The 19,427-nt window shown below is 40.6% G+C and overlaps 1 protein-coding gene across 1 annotated transcript in view; it reads left to right on the top strand.

Moving 5' to 3' along the window:
- The first annotated feature begins 264 nt into the window (after positions 1 to 264).
- The window catches only part of CA10 (carbonic anhydrase X), a 191,565-nt gene continuing 172,402 nt past the window's right edge, over positions 265 to 19,427 (top strand). Inside the window, exon 1 of the mRNA XM_010014740.1 lies at positions 265 to 552. Coding sequence (XP_010013042.1) covers positions 492 to 552 — 61 coding nt within the window. The 5' untranslated portion in view covers positions 265 to 491. The remainder of the gene's footprint in view (positions 553 to 19,427) is intronic.

Below are 19,427 nucleotides of genomic sequence, written 5' to 3'. Positions count from 1 at the left end.
GGGCGGGGTGCGGTGCGGTGCAGCGCGGGCATTAATCTCTTTCCGCTCATTCTGTAGCAGCAGGAGAGGAGCCCCCCTCTCTCCGTCCATCCTGCCCTCCGCTTCCCGTGGCCTGCTGGCACTGCCCCGCTGAGACGTGCGGAGTTCGGGGGTAACTTGGACCTGGCCGCCCTGGAATAGAGACTCTCCGGACCGGATCGGTTGGGGTTTGTGGTCTATGTCGTGTTGGGAAATCTGGTGGATTTTTTTCTCGCTTGTGGAGGAAGAGCCCGGTGCTGGCAGTTGGCTTCGTGGTGTTTTTTGGAGGGCAAAGGAAGGGAAGGGATCTCGCCTGAGCCGTGCAGAGAGAGGGCTCGGACATGTGTTGTCAGCACATCTGGGGAATACAGTCTGCAAGTCCGAAAGGAAATTTGCTGGGATCGTTCAAACTGCGATATTGATCTTTGTTATTTTTTTTCGCTGAGGGATGCACTTGGCATGAGAATCGGAGGATGGAAATTGTTTGGGAGGTGCTTTTTCTTCTGCAAGCGAATTTCATCGTGTGCATTTCAGGTACGCAGCTAGCCCAGAAAGGGCGGGGGGCTGGGGGGAAATACCATGAGCTTCCCAGGCTTCCCCTTCCCAGGGGCAAGAGGTACAGGTAAACCCAGATCAACAGAAGAAATACATGAACGATGTGAGTGGGTCATGACAGAAATCAACAAACATCAATTCCGCCCCCCCCATTCCAATACCTGTGTGGTCATTATGATACATTGGTTGCAGTAAATAAGCATAGTGTAGTGATTAAGGAGATGCTTATAATTCCTAATGTACCTGATTGTGATAGTTAATTGCAACATTGCAACAATCCCAGAATTTCGTAGTTCCTGAAGTTCTTAAACTCGGTTGATCTGCAGATCTTAAAAGGTTTGCGGTTCACTGGCGGAGCTGTCATGTTCTGGTGCCACGGTTCAGGGTCTGCAAAGGGAGGAATAACACTGAAGAACGTGCCTCTGCTTTTAAAAGGAGCTTTACTGTGGCCGTGCTCTGAAAATGAATTTTACAAACGTAAATAGCCCCATTCAAAGAACTCCTTGGTGTCTGGGATGCCAGCTTTAGGCTTCTTATTTTAATTTGCAAAGATCTCCCTCTCCTCCTGTATGTAGAAGTCGGATAATTTCAGTTGTCCAATTAATGAATAGGCACGGCTGGGTGTCTAGCGTAAAGGATTGGAACAATTTATTCTTGGGGAAAACACTCCCTTCTACTGCAAAAGCCCTGGCTGCCTTGTTAATTTGTCATGTCGGTAATGCTGGAATAATTATGTTGCAGGAGGCAGGAGTGGGGAGGTGGCCAGTTTTCTAGTTTGGGACACTTCAGGGAGCCCCGTGGGGATCCAGGCTGCCTGCATCTCCTGCTGCTCTGCTTCTCTGCAGGTTGCTCTCTGCCCTCAAGCCATTGCATAAGTCTGGAAATGGGAACACAAGCAATGCAGGCACGGTACTGCCGGGGGGAGGCGGGAGGTCCCAGAGGGCATCTCGGTGTCCAGCCTGGAGGTGCTTAGAGAGAGGAAGCTCCATAGCTCCCTTGGGACCATGCAGAGATTGGCCTGGGCCATCTCCCTGCCGCAGCCCCTGGCCAGTGGCACCGGCAGCATCTCACCCTGGCAGTGCCTGCCCCCACTGCGCTTTCTGCAGCTTCCTGGCTGAGCTGCCCTCGCAGCCCTCGGGCTGGCAACACATACACTAACATTTGGGGTGGCAGCATCTATGTTAATTTGTGATGCCTGCACCTGTCCCCAGACTTTCTTATTCCAGAGCAAATAGCATTGCTATTGGCCTGCAGGGTATGCCTTCTTCTATACCTACAGACTGGCACCATCTGGCACCAGGCACCCGGGTGACACTGGCAGCACCCCAGGCTGACCTTCCACTTGTGCCCATCGGTACCACCAGAATGATTCACTCTCTCACTCTTTAGAACAGTGAAACCTGCTGCTTCTTGTCATTTAAATCTCACACTTGCCTATTTAGCTCAGCATGACATGCCACCTGTCCAGTTCCCTTCAAAATAGGCACTTCTTAAAGTATCACAGTGAGAATGGCAAAATGAAGCTCATTGCTTTCTTGGCCATTCTGACAGTAATATCCGGAGACAGAAAGAATCTGTCCCATTCTGAGCAGGTCCTTATGCCACACACTTAGCTGGCAGTGCTTCCTTCTCTCTCCCCTCCTTCCCTCATCTGCAGATACGGGAACCCAGGCTTCTGAAACTGATGGTGGGATCAGTCCTGCAGGGGCTCTCCTCGCTCTCCGTCTCCCTCTAGCACTAAGAACAGACTGATACCCATCTCTCTTTTCTTTTTCTCTTTTTTTTTGTTCTTTTTTGGGGGAATAAAGTGATTAATTGGGATGCTTTTGCTGCATGGGTGAAGCTGTGTTCAAATAATTTTAACCACAGAGAGAATGTGTGCAGGCTTTAGCCGCCTTTTTCTTCCTAGGGGTTTTACTAGGAATCAGTATTTGTCATCTTGGTAAAAAGGATTAAGATCTGTAGATATCTGACTGGCACTAATGCTTTGCATCTTTCCTCTGTCATCCTTTTTACACTGTGCTTTGTAGCATATTATCTAGCTGGGGTGTGTGGATAATGGTGTAAGTAAGAGAAGGTGTGATGAAGCTTGTTAAGGTTTGCCTCAACACTGGATTCCAAAAACTGCGTATTTTTAGCACTTCAGCACTGGTCATTCATTCAACATGTAACTTAAAACCCCCACCAGGTTGAGCACACTGCTGCAAACTACAGGAAGGTGAATTAAAGAGTGTGGTAGCTTTTTTCTTCTTCTTCTTCTTTATTAAGTCAGTTGTTTCAGCTGTGAAGAGACAAGACTGGTCTGAGCATGAATCTTTCTTGAACATCAGCAACTGCTTGATTCAGTGCCTGTTTAAACCTGTGATGACCCTCCTACTAATTCCAGGGGTTATTTGGATTAGGGCCTATTAAAGTCTGCTGTTCAAAGGGATGATGTCAGTCACTGAACTGAATAGACTATTCAGTTAGTTTATTATTAGTAGTAAACTTACTTATTAAACATAGGTTCAGTGTTACATCACATGTCTTTTGCTATGTATTTACATGCCTTTTAAGTATAAATTATGCTGAATGCAACACTCATGCTGTGTTTCTTATTTAAAATAAATAATGAAGTTGTACAGTCGGCTTTTTGGTGTCTCTCACATGCATTAATTTTTGTGAGACTGTATACGGAGAGTAATTTCATCTATTAAAAAGAGATATATGTATATTTTCAAAATATTTTATACCTAACAGATTTTTTATCAGTCAGTTACCTGGGTGTATGATGGATGGCTTGGTTTGGAAGAAGTGATACTGAGATTTAGGAATATGTATGTTTTTAAATACTGATCCTTGTGAAATAATTTATCTGTGAACTTTGTAAAGTATTTTTGTTTTCTTGGCATACTGAATTAAGGCTTTTGCTACTTGAAATTGCTTGTTTAAAAGAAGAATCTAGTTTCTTTGTGCAGCTGCAAATGAGAAATAAGAACAGATTGAAGGACCACAAAAACAATTTCTATCCTTTAGAAAGAGATGAAAACCCTCTCCTTCCTTCCTTCCAAGTCATGATGTATATATATTCCTTTAAGTTGTAGACTCTGAGGAAAAATAGTAATGATTTGTGTTATTTCATTTGAGGTTTTGTTCCTTTTAATGATACTACAGGATAGAGGGAACACAGGGTAGTGGACGTTAAGTTGTCCTATAGATAGAATGCTGAAATAAGACCTCTCTGGTTGTTGTTCTTTTGAAAATGCAGATAATCATGGCACTGGGATCATACTGTTTAGGTAGAAATTATAGCAGTTGATGGAATGGTGTCCCTAATTTCTTTCCTGGGTAATAATACCACCAAAGATTAATTAGTGTGAGTGTTCTCAGGTGGTATGTCGTTGATCCCATAATGGCTGCCACCTTTGCTTGCACAGTCATTTCTATAAAGCACAAACAATTTTTTTTGTGATTCTAGATTTTAACAGTCAATTTCAAGAAAAAAAATCAGGATGCTGTTTTCAAACCCTTGCAGGATACTTCATTTAAATAACAAAATGGTACTGTCGTGGGCACTGATGACGAAGGTTTCTATGTACATTTTCTGTTAATCTATCAACACAATGACTTATAAAACCTGCATGTTCAACATCTTAGTGGTTTTCTATGAATTGATATATTACCTCTTACTGTTTTGGCTTGCGGGAACTAGTACAGATGAAATTCATGCAATCCCTACAGCTCTCTCTTTATTTGGAAGGATTTTCATCCTTTGCTGTTGTACTCAAGTCACGTAGGGCCAGATCCCTGTTATGATGTGACTTCTTTGGCCTGTTTGGCAGCACACAGGGGTCATAAATCATGCATCATGAACACCGAAGATGGTATAAAAAATACCCTATCAAGGAATTCCACTGTGTATTGAGCATCTGATGGAGCATCTCCTGGCACTAAGGATTAGGAGTGTATTTGGAGCACAATTGCACTTCATTTTCTGTCTTGCTGCTTCTGCAGTCTCTGAGCTCTTATTACCTGGCATAACACAGACTTGTCCTATAGGAACTCTAAATTATGCCAGGGCTTGAATTATATCTTGAATGATAACTCTTCTGCTTTTAGCATTGTACAACCTGAGATAATTCAAGCTAAAGTAGTGTTGCAGTAGAGAAGAATATCAAGGCTCTAATGTCCATTAGTAACTAACAATGAACAGGCAAAACTGTTGAAACCAAGTTAATTATTCTCAAATAGTGTCACATAAGTAGCTTTTTCTGGCACTTGTGAGAAAGAAATGTAACATTCTAGGGGAAGGAACTGTTCATAGTACAGATATATATATATATATATCTGACAGAAAGTGATCACTGAGCATGTAGGAAGTTATAACATGCAGCCTGGCGCATGTGGTATCTGAGAGCTTTTGGCATCCAATCCATTACAGTATTCTTGCCTGCTCTTTCCCATCTTCACAGCTTCATATGTGTGGGCAAACCTTCATGCTTGCGTGGAGTTTATTGATGTTACCGAAAATCCACGTGGATTCAATCCTCCTGCTCACATTCATACTCAGGATGGAAGCAATAGGTTGGATCCAGACTCAGTGCCTTAGCACTTGAATGTTTTTTCACTTCAGATATGTTCCTGCCTTTTCAAAAGGTGTGAAGATGTTTCTGCTTTAAAATAAATTCTATGGAAATAGCTTTGCAGTCTCCTATAAAAGTCTGCTTTACTTTTTTTTTGTGTGTGTGTCCTGTATTTTTCATCATTTTATTTTTATTGTTAGTTTTACAGCTACAGCATGACCAGATAGGTGCTAACACACCAAGACAACACACATTTTTAGCTTATATAAAGGTAGTAGAAGAGAACATTTATGAATAGTTTAGCACATATTATGCTGAGCTATTTTCCATCCAGTAAACTGATGGAAAGAAACTGGTAATCACTGCTATTCTTTTCCAAATCTCAGTGATGAAGATACCCAGTTATCAAAGGGACCTCTTCACCTTGTTGTGTTGCCTCCTTGTTAATGCACTTGGAACTAGATTCCAAGCCTCCAAGAGAAAATTATTAAAACCAGGAATAAACCCCCAAATCAAATAAACATTCTCAATTTCAGGGTAGTATTTAGATCTTTCAGATACCACTGATGTTACAGAGAAGTTTTGCCCTTGGTATTCTTGGGAAGGTTTCACTTTTTAAATCTACAACAGCTAGATTTTAAGTTCAGCAAGGATTGAAATGGCTTTCCATTGGCATTATCAATATTCCTTGTACAGCAGTGAACAAGGAATTCCTGCTTATCCTAAAGGCTGTTTTGCTTATTCATTGCTATTGGTCTAAGTATCGCTTGCTTTCTTGGTTGAAAGGTTGTAATTTTGCTGAGGAAGGAGCTGCCGTGTTCATCGTTACTGATTGTTTGTGGCTAAACTTAACATGACAAAGACTGAAGTGGATGATTGGCCCATCTGGGCTGTTAATAGAAGACTATATAAAACTGTTTTATCATTTTCTCATTACCAGCTCAAGCATCAGACAAAACTAGATGACAGTTATGGACAGCTCTGACATACTGTGCTAAGTCTTATTTTGCTTCTGTCTTGTTTATCTTAACTATGCATCATGTTGGAAGGAATAGAAAATGGGAATAAACTTTTAAATTACTTGTTTAGAGGCAACACTCTATTGTGTCACTGTATTTCCATTGCAGTGCCATCAAGAAAGTGCAAAAGCGCCTGTCCATTGAGTGGAGCATATCAGTTAGCAAAAAAATTTTCATTGTGATAAATTGAAACATTAATGGTAAATAAATAGGAAATACATTTTCTAAAGGATAATAATCTGGCATTTAGGAACCCCACCTGTTGACAGTTGAATTCAAAGTAGTAGAGTATTTTACTACTGGTTTAATCAGTGATGGTTAAGAAGATGTCAAGGGTCTTTTAATGCAATTTCTTGAAGATGAAATATAAAGTTATTATTGTCATAAAAATAGAGGACCGAAACATTTTAGACCTATATTCTGTGTGGTACTGTAACCTTCCGGTGATACAGACAAGTACTGGGTGCCTCGTAGGCATGTGGATGCCCGTAAGTCTAAACTTCTTATTTGTCACTATGGGAAACATTTTCATGCAGTGCTTAGCTGTTCATAGTTAAGGTAAGAAAGCATAAGGCAACCTATATTTACACCCATCTTAAAAGACCTTGGAACTCTGAGAATGTTATAAATGGCTTTAGTGTCAATGAGGTTTGGACCATACAAATTGTAAAAAATTAAAGCTTGGCAATGAGAAAAGCTTTAGATAGCAGATCTCTCTGCTCCTGTGGAGTGCAAGGTACAGCCTAGCTAGGAGTACAGCCCCAAAATACTTAATTTTCTGTTATTCATTGTGAAAAATGAAAGATGATCATTTCACGCATTTATATCTTGCTGAAAGCAATGGTCAGAACTGAAGAAAGTAAATGCTTTCATTGTTTGATGTATCTTTACATATGAAAACACTTCTGGTCTAAATTCATGGATATGCAACATTTATATTTCTGTAGTAAAATTAGTATTAAACTTTAATGCCCCACAGTTTTATACTATTGCCAGAAAAATATCACAGCAGCAAATTCACAAATAACTGATTAGAATGCATTTTTCCATTCATTTTGACATTCTTTCTTCCTCCTTTTATCATTAGTGCTTAATTTGCTCAAACTCAGAACACTGTATGTTTGTCATCTGGCTTTTAAGTGTGGAACAGAGTTCTGCACTGACTGGTCCAAAGTGGTTTCTAAGCACATGGAGGGAGGAGGAAGCTAAGCAACGTTATCCTTTTTTCCCCTTCTAAATGTGTGAGATCATCTAGCTTTGGAAGCAGTGTTTGAATAGATGGATTTAAAGGGAAACATAGGGTTTGAAAAATAATCTGTCAGTTTTGTGGGTTGTTTCCAATTTAAGTTCTTTCCTACTGCTAACTACTATAGTGCCCTGTTCTGCTTCAAGAATTGTCATCGGAATGGAGCTTTTCTGTTCTGCCATGGATAGAAAGACCAGCATAGCAGGACTGCAGTAGCATTTGCCTTATTAATGGTAAAATAAAAAGATAATGAGTAATAGGAAAGGTCTTCTGCTATGTGTGATGATGGAAAACTGCACTGTTTGAAGTGATGTTGGAATGACTGCGTCCTGCAGCAAACCCTGCCTGATAACTACTCCTGGTGGGATGGCGGTTGGGTCACTGAAGTGCAGGTCAGGAAGGATTGCTACTGCCACAGCTAAGTTTTGTATGGCAAGGTGACATACTCAGGCTGTTAGAGCATTCATTTGTGGTTGCCATTGTGGGAGGAAAGAAGAAACTTCCTTTGGGGAAAAAGTGCTGAAGATTTGTACTTGCTGGCAGAAAAAGATAACAATACTTTAGTAGTGTCCCCTGAAAGCAAATCTTTATGGAGAATGAGCTATTTCCTCATATATAGGTGGAACACCATACCGTTTATTTCTCATGTGGGAAGCTGCAGTTATGGAAGGGAAGGGCTACTGCTGCTGGAAAGAGAAGGTGTTTGATTTACCTTATGCTGGTCCTCTTCCTGCTTGGGGGAGTGTGAACAGCCACTGGCAGGAGATTTCTCTGAATGGGATTGCGTGGTCTGGATTTTTCTAAGAATGAAAGGTAGGAATGAGAAGAACTTTGTGTTATGTTTCAGTCAAAAAGATAAAAAAAAAAAAAAAGAAAGATGAATTTCAGGGGCAGAACTTGGAACAGTTTGCAGGGAACATACACTGCTGGCCACACTTTCACAAATGGAGAAACTGAGGTAAAAAGTCATGTGTAAAGTCACCCAGCAGCAATTTAAGTAATTACGGTCTATTTTTACTCTCATTTCTGCCTTCCAACACTAGGATTACTCTTAAACCTCGTTTCTGGTCAGCATATGACACTGAATCACCTCACTGAAATGAAGGCGCATGAGGCCACCACAGCACCAGCTTCCTGCCATGGCGGGAATAGGCTCAGGGATGAGCCTATGAGCTCTTCAGCTTCATCCTCTACCCCCAGGGTCTGGCTGCTTCATCCGTCTCAGCTCTGGACCCGCACAGCTGAGTAGCCTTGGGTCAGGTTGTGCAGAGAACTGTGAGGAGCCATCTCAGCAGCCTTAATCTGCCTTTAACTCATCCCCTGGCCCACCCTCTGCCTTGTGCCCTGCTGCTCCTTACCTCAGTGACGGGAGGTGGGTGAGTGTCCTCACCACAGCCATGCCCGGCGATGGCGGGGAAGTGGCTGAGCTGCAGCGGCTCCTCAGGCGGGTGGTTCTGGGGCTGTGTCCCGCAGGACGGTGATGGCCCCTGCGGCACTGCCTGCCCGCCCGAACTCCTCACATCATCTGGCAATGGTTTCGGTGAGCTTCGTGCTAATGCTGCCTTTCGATTTGTGACTGGAGGGGGCATGGCTGCAGCTGGGGACACTCAGCAGCTTCAGCGGATGATGAAACCTGGCAGTCTGGCCCCAGGAAACATAACCCAACTGTTTTTAAACCCCTAGAAACTGAAGCCCAGCTGAGCAGTGAGTTTTTGGTCATTTCTGCTCCCTTGCTCTTGTCTTCATGCAGTTTGCTTCAGCTAGATCTATCCTGTGTTTAAACCTGTTTGGCTTCCCCAGAAGTGAAGGGTCACAGAGTGGGGTCTGGCGGATCCTCTCAGAGGCTGGATCCCTCCTTCTCTCTCTGCCTGTGTATTAGAAGGTATTTGTTCTCTTCATAGTAGTAAGAGTGAAGTTATCATGAGGTATAGTTGTGGTATATTTAAGAATTCTATCAATTAGAGTTTAACTTAAATTGGTTTCCAGGAGTTAGTGTGAAATTAAGTTTAAATTCAGACCCGCACAAGGTTCCTCCATAACCGTGTGTTATTTAAATTCTGCTTAAATTATTGACATTCAGTTGGCCTCTTTATGGATTTATTGTGACTATGAGGAACAAATAAGTTCCTCAAAGTGCAATACTTAGCCTGCCTCATGTTTCATAGGCTCACAGAGTGGTTTGGGCTGGATTGTTATTTGTTAGTTCTCACTTTTTGGATGCCCTGGATGAAACAGACACCGTTTGTCCTAACAGTAAACAGATTTCCCCTGGACTAAGGTAAACAAAACAAAAGAGGGAGAAAGTGAAATAGCAAGTGATGAGTGGTAATACACAATGCTTTACAGATGTGAATTTCTGTTCCATCCGCTATTTATAAAATGGCTGGACAAAGGGCACAGAGCCTGCAGACTTCCTCTTCTCTCTCCTCCAGCTGTTGTCCTTCTTGGGCTCTAATTGACGCTTCAAAACCAGCAGCAAGTAACTCTAATAACTCATGCTTGTAACTTACCCATATTTAGTTTGTTAATCTGTGTAACTGGGACCTTCTTTGTCTACTATGTTTTTAAATACTTATTTACTTTCCAGTAATAAAAGAGCATATCTGACAAGGTAGTCAGCATCTTCCTTTTAAATCTCTTAAGAAGAACATATGACTTAGATTCAGACCACAACAAACAACAGATGAATTTAAATCCTTTTTGAAAGGTCTCCTTTTCAATGGCTTCTTTACTGATATCCTCGTAACTGTTGTGGAGGACTGAATGATGAAGTGTGGCTCAATCACATAATATCATCATGTTACTGGGCACCTATGAATTGATTCTAGTCTCTGAATACTCCAGAACTTAAAGTCTTTGAAACAGAGCATGCTTATATATAAAAACAGAGTATATGATATAATGCTACCACATTATTTTTAAAACTCTTAAGTGGTTTGGATATAATTTTCACTGGTATTATATAAACTGTACAGAAATAATTTCCTGGCATTTGCTTGGAACGACAGTCATCAATTCCCACATGTTTATTTAAGATCTTATGTAGAAACACAAAAGTATTTGTTTTACACAAGTTTATTTTGGATATTTTGCCAGAAAAAAAAAAAAACCAAACCCAAACTTTGCTAATAGAGGCTGAAATAAAATGTAAGATAAAATCTTCAAATTGGCTCTTAGTTCACAGAAGTAGTGTGCAGTGGAATTACTCTGCCAAAAATGCTGGCATTAAGTGTAGTTATTTATTAAGCAGAGGTCTCTTGGTAAATAGTCCCATTAGAAGCACACTGTGACCTCTGCTGCTGGGATTCAGGTATGTGAGAGAACCGTGCTTAGGAGCTTTACTAGTCATGTGGTCAGAATGATTTTCAATCACTTTGGTTATTGCTGGATTAAAATTGAGTCTGTAGAGATTAATGGTCTGTTGTTACTAATCCACTAAACCCCTGTTCCTGGATCTTTTAAATTGACTGAACCTGTAGATTGGTAAGTTACTGAGAGATATGGATTTGTAATGGTTTTAACTGTCTTGATGTTTGGTGTTAGCAGTATCCCATTGCTTACTGCTCTTTCAGACAGTGATCTTGGCTGTTCTTGAACGGAAGTGAACTTCATACTTTTTATTTATAGTATAGCATGGTAAAAGTGTGTTTTATTTTAAATGAATGTGGATGAAGAAAGCTTTATTATGTTTAAATAGAGCTGGCATTAGTAGAAACTCAAATATGAACAACAGAAATTAAATCTTGTTTTTAAATTCTTGTTACAAGTGGAGGCCACTGTCCCTAACAGTCAAAACAGGCACCAACTCCCTTCAGTCTGTCTGCCATTAACAGTGTTGGTTCTCCTTTCAAGTGGGTTTTACTGACATTTGAAGATGTGGTCCAAAGCAAAATGGCTGTTCAAGCTTTTGGGACATAATGTTTTCTAAACTGGTGCAGTATTTGGTGTATCAGGGCTTGAGCTATTCCTAGAGATCTAGCACAGTTAGACATAATTTCTGTACTTAATTTCTGTGCAGGTGTGAGAAGTTTTCCTCAGGCAGAAAAAAAAATCAATCTATAAAAAAAAAAGAGGAAAGAAATGAAGAAACAGTTCACCCATCTACTGAGACATGAGGAGATTCTGAGTACAACAGTGCAGTGGTTTGGGTTTCAACAGGGATCTGTAAACAAGATGCACGAAGAGAGTTTTAACAGGTCTCCATAAGTACAGTATGGGAGAGATGGGATTTAAGAGAGAGGGAAAAGCAGGTGAAAGAAATCAGAACGTGGTTATGGCTGGGAGAGTTCTGGGGGCATTTAATCTGAGTTGGTAGCTTTACATTAGGTGAGAAGAGCGATGGAGCCCCTCACGTGTGTGTTTTGGGCCCTATTTACCACATCTGTGCTTAAGGTTGCAAATTGGAATTATTTTGGCTTTCAGGTGTTTGTAATTTTGTGAAATAATCATTTTAAAATTAAAGAGAGAAATTAAAAGGAGAAGAGTTTGATTTTGAGTTCTAGAAGAATGTAGAACAGTCCTTTAAAAATATTTCCTTTGATGAAAGGAATCGAGTGCCTGGTGCCTACTCAATTGGTGTAGACATAGGCAATGCCTACATCACTTACAGAAGAAGAAATGAGTTTGATTAAATAAATAATGACAACAGGCTAGCTCTGAACAGCTAGGTCTTGGTGTCTGGTTAAACTGCAGTGTGACTACCTCTAATAGAAAGCATGCTTGAATCATCATCTAATTATGTCTTGCTCTGAATTGGTTTAGATTCTTGTCGTGATATGCTGAAAACAAGCAGAATTTTTTTGCTTTTGTGTTCATCGTGGATATGGAAGAGTCAAAGGAAAGGACACTTATGTATTTCAAAAGCACTTGCACTAATCTGCTTGGGAAAGGGCAGTAAGCTGTATTTGTAATTTGTATAAATTAATAACCCCTTAGAAGCATTGAAAAAATAATGCATTTCTGATTTAAAGGGTCACTATGCCATAACATTTTATGATTATTATATTACTACAGATGTATTCTACATGTTTATACTAACATACAGCAAGGTAACATGGATTTAACTTTATAATTGACTTAAACCCTGTCAGGGAATTCCAGTGATTCAAATAGACTTTTTATTTCATGCAACCATCTCTGTTTCTGCATCCTGGAGACTTGGCTTATTCTTTTGCCTTCTGTTATCTCAGTAATAGTATGTCTTGATTAAGGACTTCAAGGAGCTTTTACATCTGTTCTTGTCACAAAGCTATGTAGGCTAAAGTAGGCCAAAGATAACTCACCATGCAAACTATGGACCTCCAGTTATTTCTTTCTCTCCAGATTTAATATTGTATTCAAATAAAACTGGGACTATGGAAATAAACCCAAAGCATTTAAGTGGATTTCTTGTGATTTCTCAAAGCTCTCTTGAGGAAGAAGAAAATATTAATGTAAGACTGAAATGTATATGACTGGAAGAAAAAGATGAAGTTATAGTCCTGCCAGCTATGAGGAAATACAGTCCTTATCCTATAGTAAATCAGAGTTTACCATCTAAGTGAAAATAACAGTCACACTTACTGAGGTGAATAGATCAATGAGAATAGTTACTGTGAAACTGGAAGGAAAAAGTTGCTTCTTTCTTATTTATGATAGAAATACTTGATACCAGCTAAACATGAGTCCTGTCCTTGGGTCATGTTCTACGGAAGACTAATTTGTGAGAACTAGACACTAATTAAACTTGAAACATACGGGAGTTAATGTTTGCAGTTTCATAGATAGGCTTTGAAGCTTCAGCTGCATGTTGCAGGTGATTTAGATCTGGGTCTAAATTAAAGGTCCACGGTGGGATGGAAAGCAGTACCTTGACCTTTAGCTAGCACTTAGGCCAGCCGCTGAGCAGTTCTTCCTACCTAATCAGGTTCACACTGCAAACAGAGGAAGCATCTGTTGAGAAGAGAGACCTCAAGTAGTTTCTTTGTATGCCTGTAATGAATTTGTGACTGCCTACTGAATGGCTTCACGGAGTCACATTGGATTGCCCTAGCTAGTGGCTGAAAATGTACTGCGCTGTCAGACTGAGCTTTCTCTGTTCAGAGACTTCAGTGACCAGGGGCTTGACTGTCCACTGTCTAGCATCTGAAGTAGTTAGTTATAAACCCACTGAGTGAGAAATACTACTCTATTCAAATGATAGCAGTTTTTACCTGCTTGGCCCGAGTATAAACTAATAAGCAGCCTTATACTGTATTTACATAAATCAGCATAACTCAAGATCTGTTCTAGTTTGTTAGAGACAGGAGCTAGTGCGCACTATGGGTGTGCAGGATCAGGTCCTGGCATATGTCATTTTGCTGAGTTTGGCTTTTGATCAGAAGTAATATGCCCATTAGCTCTGGTAACTTCAATGTTTCTTGCATGGTTGTAATCCAGGTTCAAGATGGATGTAAATATTTTAACAGTTGCAAAATAAACATGTAGTTTGCTCATTTAGGGGGGCATTTGGTTTTACAGCAGTCGTACACAGAGAACCCTATTATCCATGGTCCATTTTTTTAAAGCTTTTGCCATATCTTGCACTCTTAGTATTGCTGTTTTTTTCTTCTCAGTTGCTCTTAAAGGCAATATTAACAGATGGCATGCATTGCTCATTAAATCTGCATCTACACCTCTCCAAGGACTGCAAAAATATTGGGAAACAGACCATGTTACTGCAGTAAGCCCTTAGAAGCTTGGAACTTACTGTGCTATTATTCATGAGCAGTTTTCACTATCAGTAAGCCCTTAAAAGCTTGGAACTTAACTGTGCTATTCATGAGCAGTTTTCAGTCTCTGTGTGTTTTGAGTGCTGTAGCAGTAGGGTCACAAATACACTGGTGTAATATTTCTAATTTAGCCAAGTCCAGTACGTGCCATTTTCTCACAGACTGGGTGAAATGTCTGTGTTTGTTGCCATATTTGTGCTTTGATAGTGTCACAGTCGACATCTCTTCCCTTTTGTATAAACATCGTAATGCTGGACATTAAACCTATATATCTGTAACAATTTCCCACCTCTATTTACATGTGTCACCTGAGGTATGTTTATTTTTCCTTGAGATCACTTTCTCTGTAATGCTTAGCTCTTTTAGTCCTGTCTGCCTGCAGTGGTGACACTCTTTAAATAGCATAGATATATGGATGTTACGTTTAGGCTTTCTCAACTTGAATATATCTTTGTCTGAAGAGGCAGCACTTTGATGTGCGAATCGGAAGGGCATTATGCCAGAGTGGAATTCACTTTCTGTATGAGAGATGCAGAAATCCAGCTAGCTGATAAGAATTCTCATTTTGGCTTCTTTATTACTCTGATTTGGAACTGATGGGATCTGACTAGCAATCCCAAAGACATCAATATAGCCAGAAATAGGGTTCTCCCATCTTGTTTCTCTTAAGCTTTTATTTTCTTAGTAAAGTGTTGGATCAGAAAGGTTAAGACATTGCTGATTCAATGGTTCATGGAAGGTTAGGATTTAGTTCACATTTCTGGCACATGTTAGGGCTAAGGAAGCTAAAAGCGGATAGTACATTAAGTAGAAATGAGATTGTTACAGAAACACTTCAACCCATCCATGTTTGAGCTGGTCTAAATGGGCACAGTGAGGCGTGGACATTCCGTAATCTCTACTAGTATTTTGTATTTGTACTTATGATTTTCTATTGCCTAGGGATATTTCATGTCATGTTCTAAAAACAAGGGCTAAATAAAAAGTTTTTTTAAATAAATCAGTTTCAAGAAGGGGAACAAAAAGCTATACAGGTGCTCCTAAGATGAAATTAATCTGGTTTGTATTCATTTAGATTGTTTATTTGAAGAGGCTAAGGTGAGCCTAGGAAACACAGTTTAAATTTATCCAATCCAATTTCTGAGCATAGGCAGGAAGCTTGCCTACCTCACGTGCACATTTCATCCCTGTGATTTACAAGAGGGAAATATTATACTCATGGAGATTTGCAAACTGAAGGGGCCATCTAATGTAGCATTGAGGAAATAAGAGATGTTTTTAAGTTTCTAACCTAAGAAAATTAAAAGAGTGAGATAGTCAAGAGTGGGACGAATTGATCTGTCATCTCCTATTGATGGAAGTGGTGTCCCTAAGCATGACAGGTTGTCGTTATGTTAATTGTCACCGTGGCAGTGGTACTGTATTTGTCAGTGCACCGTAGGACTGATTCTGACCCGTAAAGGTGCAAGGCTGTAAATTTTTCAGTGCTCCAGAATTTAAACTGCTACAAATGAGAACTGAAGCAGCTTCACTGGAAGAGTTAAACTGTGCTTAGTTCTTCTCCCAGTCTTGCTTCTGATCCCATTAAAATGACTGAAGGTTTCACCACTAACTTTCACTCTACTGGACTGCACGGACGGCAAGTGACTTGCACGTAAGGTATTTCAAAGCTTAGGCAGTCTGAGGTCATTTGCTTTATTTCCTGAATAATTTTCTTCTCCTCACCCTCTGTCATTGCTTGCATCCATTCCTTAGTTCTGAGTTAGGAGGACAGTGGTAGACCAGTCAGGAGAATAAAGAATATTTGGTTGTGAGGGGTGGAATAAAAGAAGGATGGAGGAATAGAAAAAAGAATGAGGATATAGACTAACAGGGAGGATGCTGGCAATGGAAGATAGCGCTGAGATTGCGTGTTTCAGAAAGCACTTTGACAGAAACAGATGAGAAAGAGCACTGAGGACAGTGCACTTTCCTAATTGCTTTTCTTCTGGTCCTAAATAGATAGGAATCAGGTTGGTAGCTTCCATATGAACCAGGCAATCTTTTTGTCTGAAGAACCACAGAGATATACATAGAGAGAGCTTGACTGTTCCGTCATCAAATCTTGATTATTGATTTAAAAACTTTAACTAAGAGCACAGAAACTGTCAGAACCCTTGAATACAAAATTGTTAGTAACTTAAACACTGCAGTTCTTCACTATGTAGCTATTGACCTTTGAGGAGTCTCACTGCTTACTGAGATTATTTCATTAGTATTTGCACATTGACTTCTTGCCAAAAAGTCAATCTGCTTTTTCTTTGCATGATTTTGTTATTTTGAAGGTCTTCAGCTGTGGAATAAACCCCACTATGTAACAAAGAGCTGGCAGAGTTGGAAGCTTTCCAATAAAAACCTTTCCAGGTTAAACTCTGGTGATGCTGAAATATTACAAGTGTTTTATGTGGCCTCCTTTCCCCTGTGTCTTACCTAACATAGCCGTTTCTAAAGAAGGGCAACAGTTAGTTTTAGTTTCCACTGCCCCCTAGAGAATGTTCTACTTGTTATTTACACGATGGAGTTTATACATCTTTTGAGCTTGGAATGTGGACTTCACTTTCATTCTTTTATCAGCTTCAAAGAATGTTTTAAAAGATGTTTATGATGAGCTTAATGATGCCTGTCATAAAGTTGATTAGTTATGATGCAAGAGACAGGATGGATCTCAGATCATATTTAGGTGCTTGGCATTTCTGTGTTGTTGAAGATGCTTATACAAGCTGTCTAAAATAACATGTAAATACCACAGTGAAAAAAGCATAAGGAGAGGCTGTATCAGAAAGGGCTGACTCAAAAGTAGATTAACTATCAGTGGCCACAGGAAAACGTCAATTTCCTTCTGTTGCAGGATAAAAAAGGAGAAAGAGGCATGTGCTCCATCTCTTCTTTTTTGTCGTCTTACCCTAATTTCCTCCCCAAAAGGAGAAGGTCAAAATATGACCTGAAAAAGCTGGATGGAGCTAGCAACTTTCTGTAGGCAGTTAAAGCTGTCTGAACTATGAATGTCCTATTTACTGAGCCTACAGGGCTGAGATCAGACTTTTAATGATAGAGGGATTTGATGAGCCTGTCAAACACGTAGAGCCTGGAGGAGGAAGGTATGGTTTATACCTTGTGATTAGAGTTTGAGTTCTATCCTGTGCTATCTTGGCAAAGGCTGCATTTCACAAGGGATAGACTTGCAATAGAATAAAGAGATAGGCTAAAGTAATTCTCATGTTCCAGTCCAATGGAGTAAGCAAACAGATGCATTCTCCAAATGATGCAGATTTGGGATTGGTTTCAAGGAGAGCCCAATTAGAAGCATATGAAGGCAGCCTGGCCTGTCTCCCTGGGATAGGGCATGCATGACTGTAGGTATTCATCTAGTGCCTGACAGGATAGAGCTCTCCTAATTGGAGTTTTGGATGCTCCCCCAGCCTAAATGATGCTGTGCACAGTAAGTCAGCACAGCTCCGCTGATCTTGCTAAATACACATCAGACTTGTACTAGCTGTAGGCTGTCTCTTCTTAGTACTGAGCACTGTGAGCCTTATTTTGCTCTGCAGGTAGTAAGGGAACTTGGAGCAAGCGTGAGAAGATATTATTATGCTCAGTTATTCGCAGGTTAATAAAGTGGAACCTTTGGCTCAGGAGATTCCTAAACCTCCAGCTGTAATGGCTGGAAGGTTTTTGATTAAGGATCTCTCATTGCTGCCTACTTTTGTGTTCTTTTTTCCAGCACTTGTGCTGCTGACTATTGCTGCAGAAACAACAGTTCCCAAACTTGTTTGCCCCTTGCGTGCAGGGTGTGGGATAATGGGGGATAGAGCAGCTCTGAGAATCCTTTGCCAGAGAAGGGAGAAGAGTGTGAAAGATCTGGAACAAGAAGTGTCCATGGGTGCTAGGAGCTTAGAGCTTAACCACTGCTTCACAGTCTTCCCCCATTAGGATTACTTTCTTTTGAGACCTTTACTAAAAAGCAGGGGCTCAATACATGTGGCCCCTGGTTCTGTCCTTGCTGAGTACAGTGCCAGCCCCTTTCCTCAAGTTTCTTTTTACTGCTGCAGCTGCTGGTCCAGGCCCTCACTACCCCAGGCATATCCCCTGTTCTACTCCGAGAAGCTCTTCAGTAACCACTCCTAAAGGAAGCACTCATGTCTCTCCTACTGGGTTCTTCCCAGGTTGTTTGATCTCATCTGCTGTTGCTCTTTCATATAAATCGCATTCACATTCATTATGGTTGCAAATATTATGCACATTTGTACACAGATGTATATGACATCACATACACATATATTTGCATATATAAGCATGATAAAAATGGAGTCAGCATCTGAGGGAAACAGATTTCCTTCGTAGCCTGAAATAAGTTACAAAGCCTACATCTTTATCAAATGAAGTGCTTTGGGCTGGATTTTGCTATCTGCTCTAACTGGGACTCACTGGCTGGGTGAAGACAGCGGTGGTAGGTGCTGGGGTGGGAGGACAGGCAGGCAGTTGGTGCGGAGGAGATCACACCCGGAGGAGGTGCTGAGGAGGGGTGGAGGTAGAGAGAGAAAACCAGGAGAAAATTAGGTCTGAGAGCCAGTGAGGTATGGAAAGAAAGAGAGGAGAGTCCTAACATTGTAATCACTTTGGCAGGTACAAGAATGGTGTCATTTAGTAGAGCTATTTTTAGTTTTGAAAAATAAGAGTGGGGACAGGCAAGTGTTCATATACACTCGCAATCTAAAGTTATCTTAGCACTTCAGAAATACCAGAAGAATGATTGCTTCTACGAGGGTTGTGTGGGAAAAGACACTATTTTAGCACACTCTCATTTTATTGCAGAGGTTGTGGGACACGGGGAATAAAGGAGGGATTGCAGGAAGAGGAAAAGATAGTCACAGAAGAATTAAAGACTTCTCTAGAGAGTAGGATTTCATCACTATCTCTGCTAGAATTTGTGTTGCCTGGCAACAGACTTCAGTCAAACTTTTCAAGGGTGGTCACTAATTGTATGTTCTTTGTATCCCCGAAGGCCTGATTTGCAGAAGCACTGAGCAGCTACAGCTAAAATAGGTCAATAGGAGAAATGTTCTGTGTGTATCAGATGCTCTGCAAGTCTAAAGACTGTTAAAATTGTACACTGGGGCTACAAATTGGCTAATAAAAGGGAGTGAGTATCTTACTACTCTGACTGACATTCATTTACACATTTGTAGAAAAGGAAGACCACCTCTTCACGAATGCTCAGGAATCCCAAACATTTTGGGAG

Source organism: Nestor notabilis, unplaced genomic scaffold (genome assembly GCF_000696875.1).
Source record: "Nestor notabilis isolate BGI_N333 unplaced genomic scaffold, ASM69687v1 scaffold9405, whole genome shotgun sequence".
NCBI classification, from domain to species: domain Eukaryota; kingdom Metazoa; phylum Chordata; class Aves; order Psittaciformes; family Psittacidae; genus Nestor; species Nestor notabilis.
This window is presented reverse-complemented; position numbering and strand designations above follow the sequence as displayed.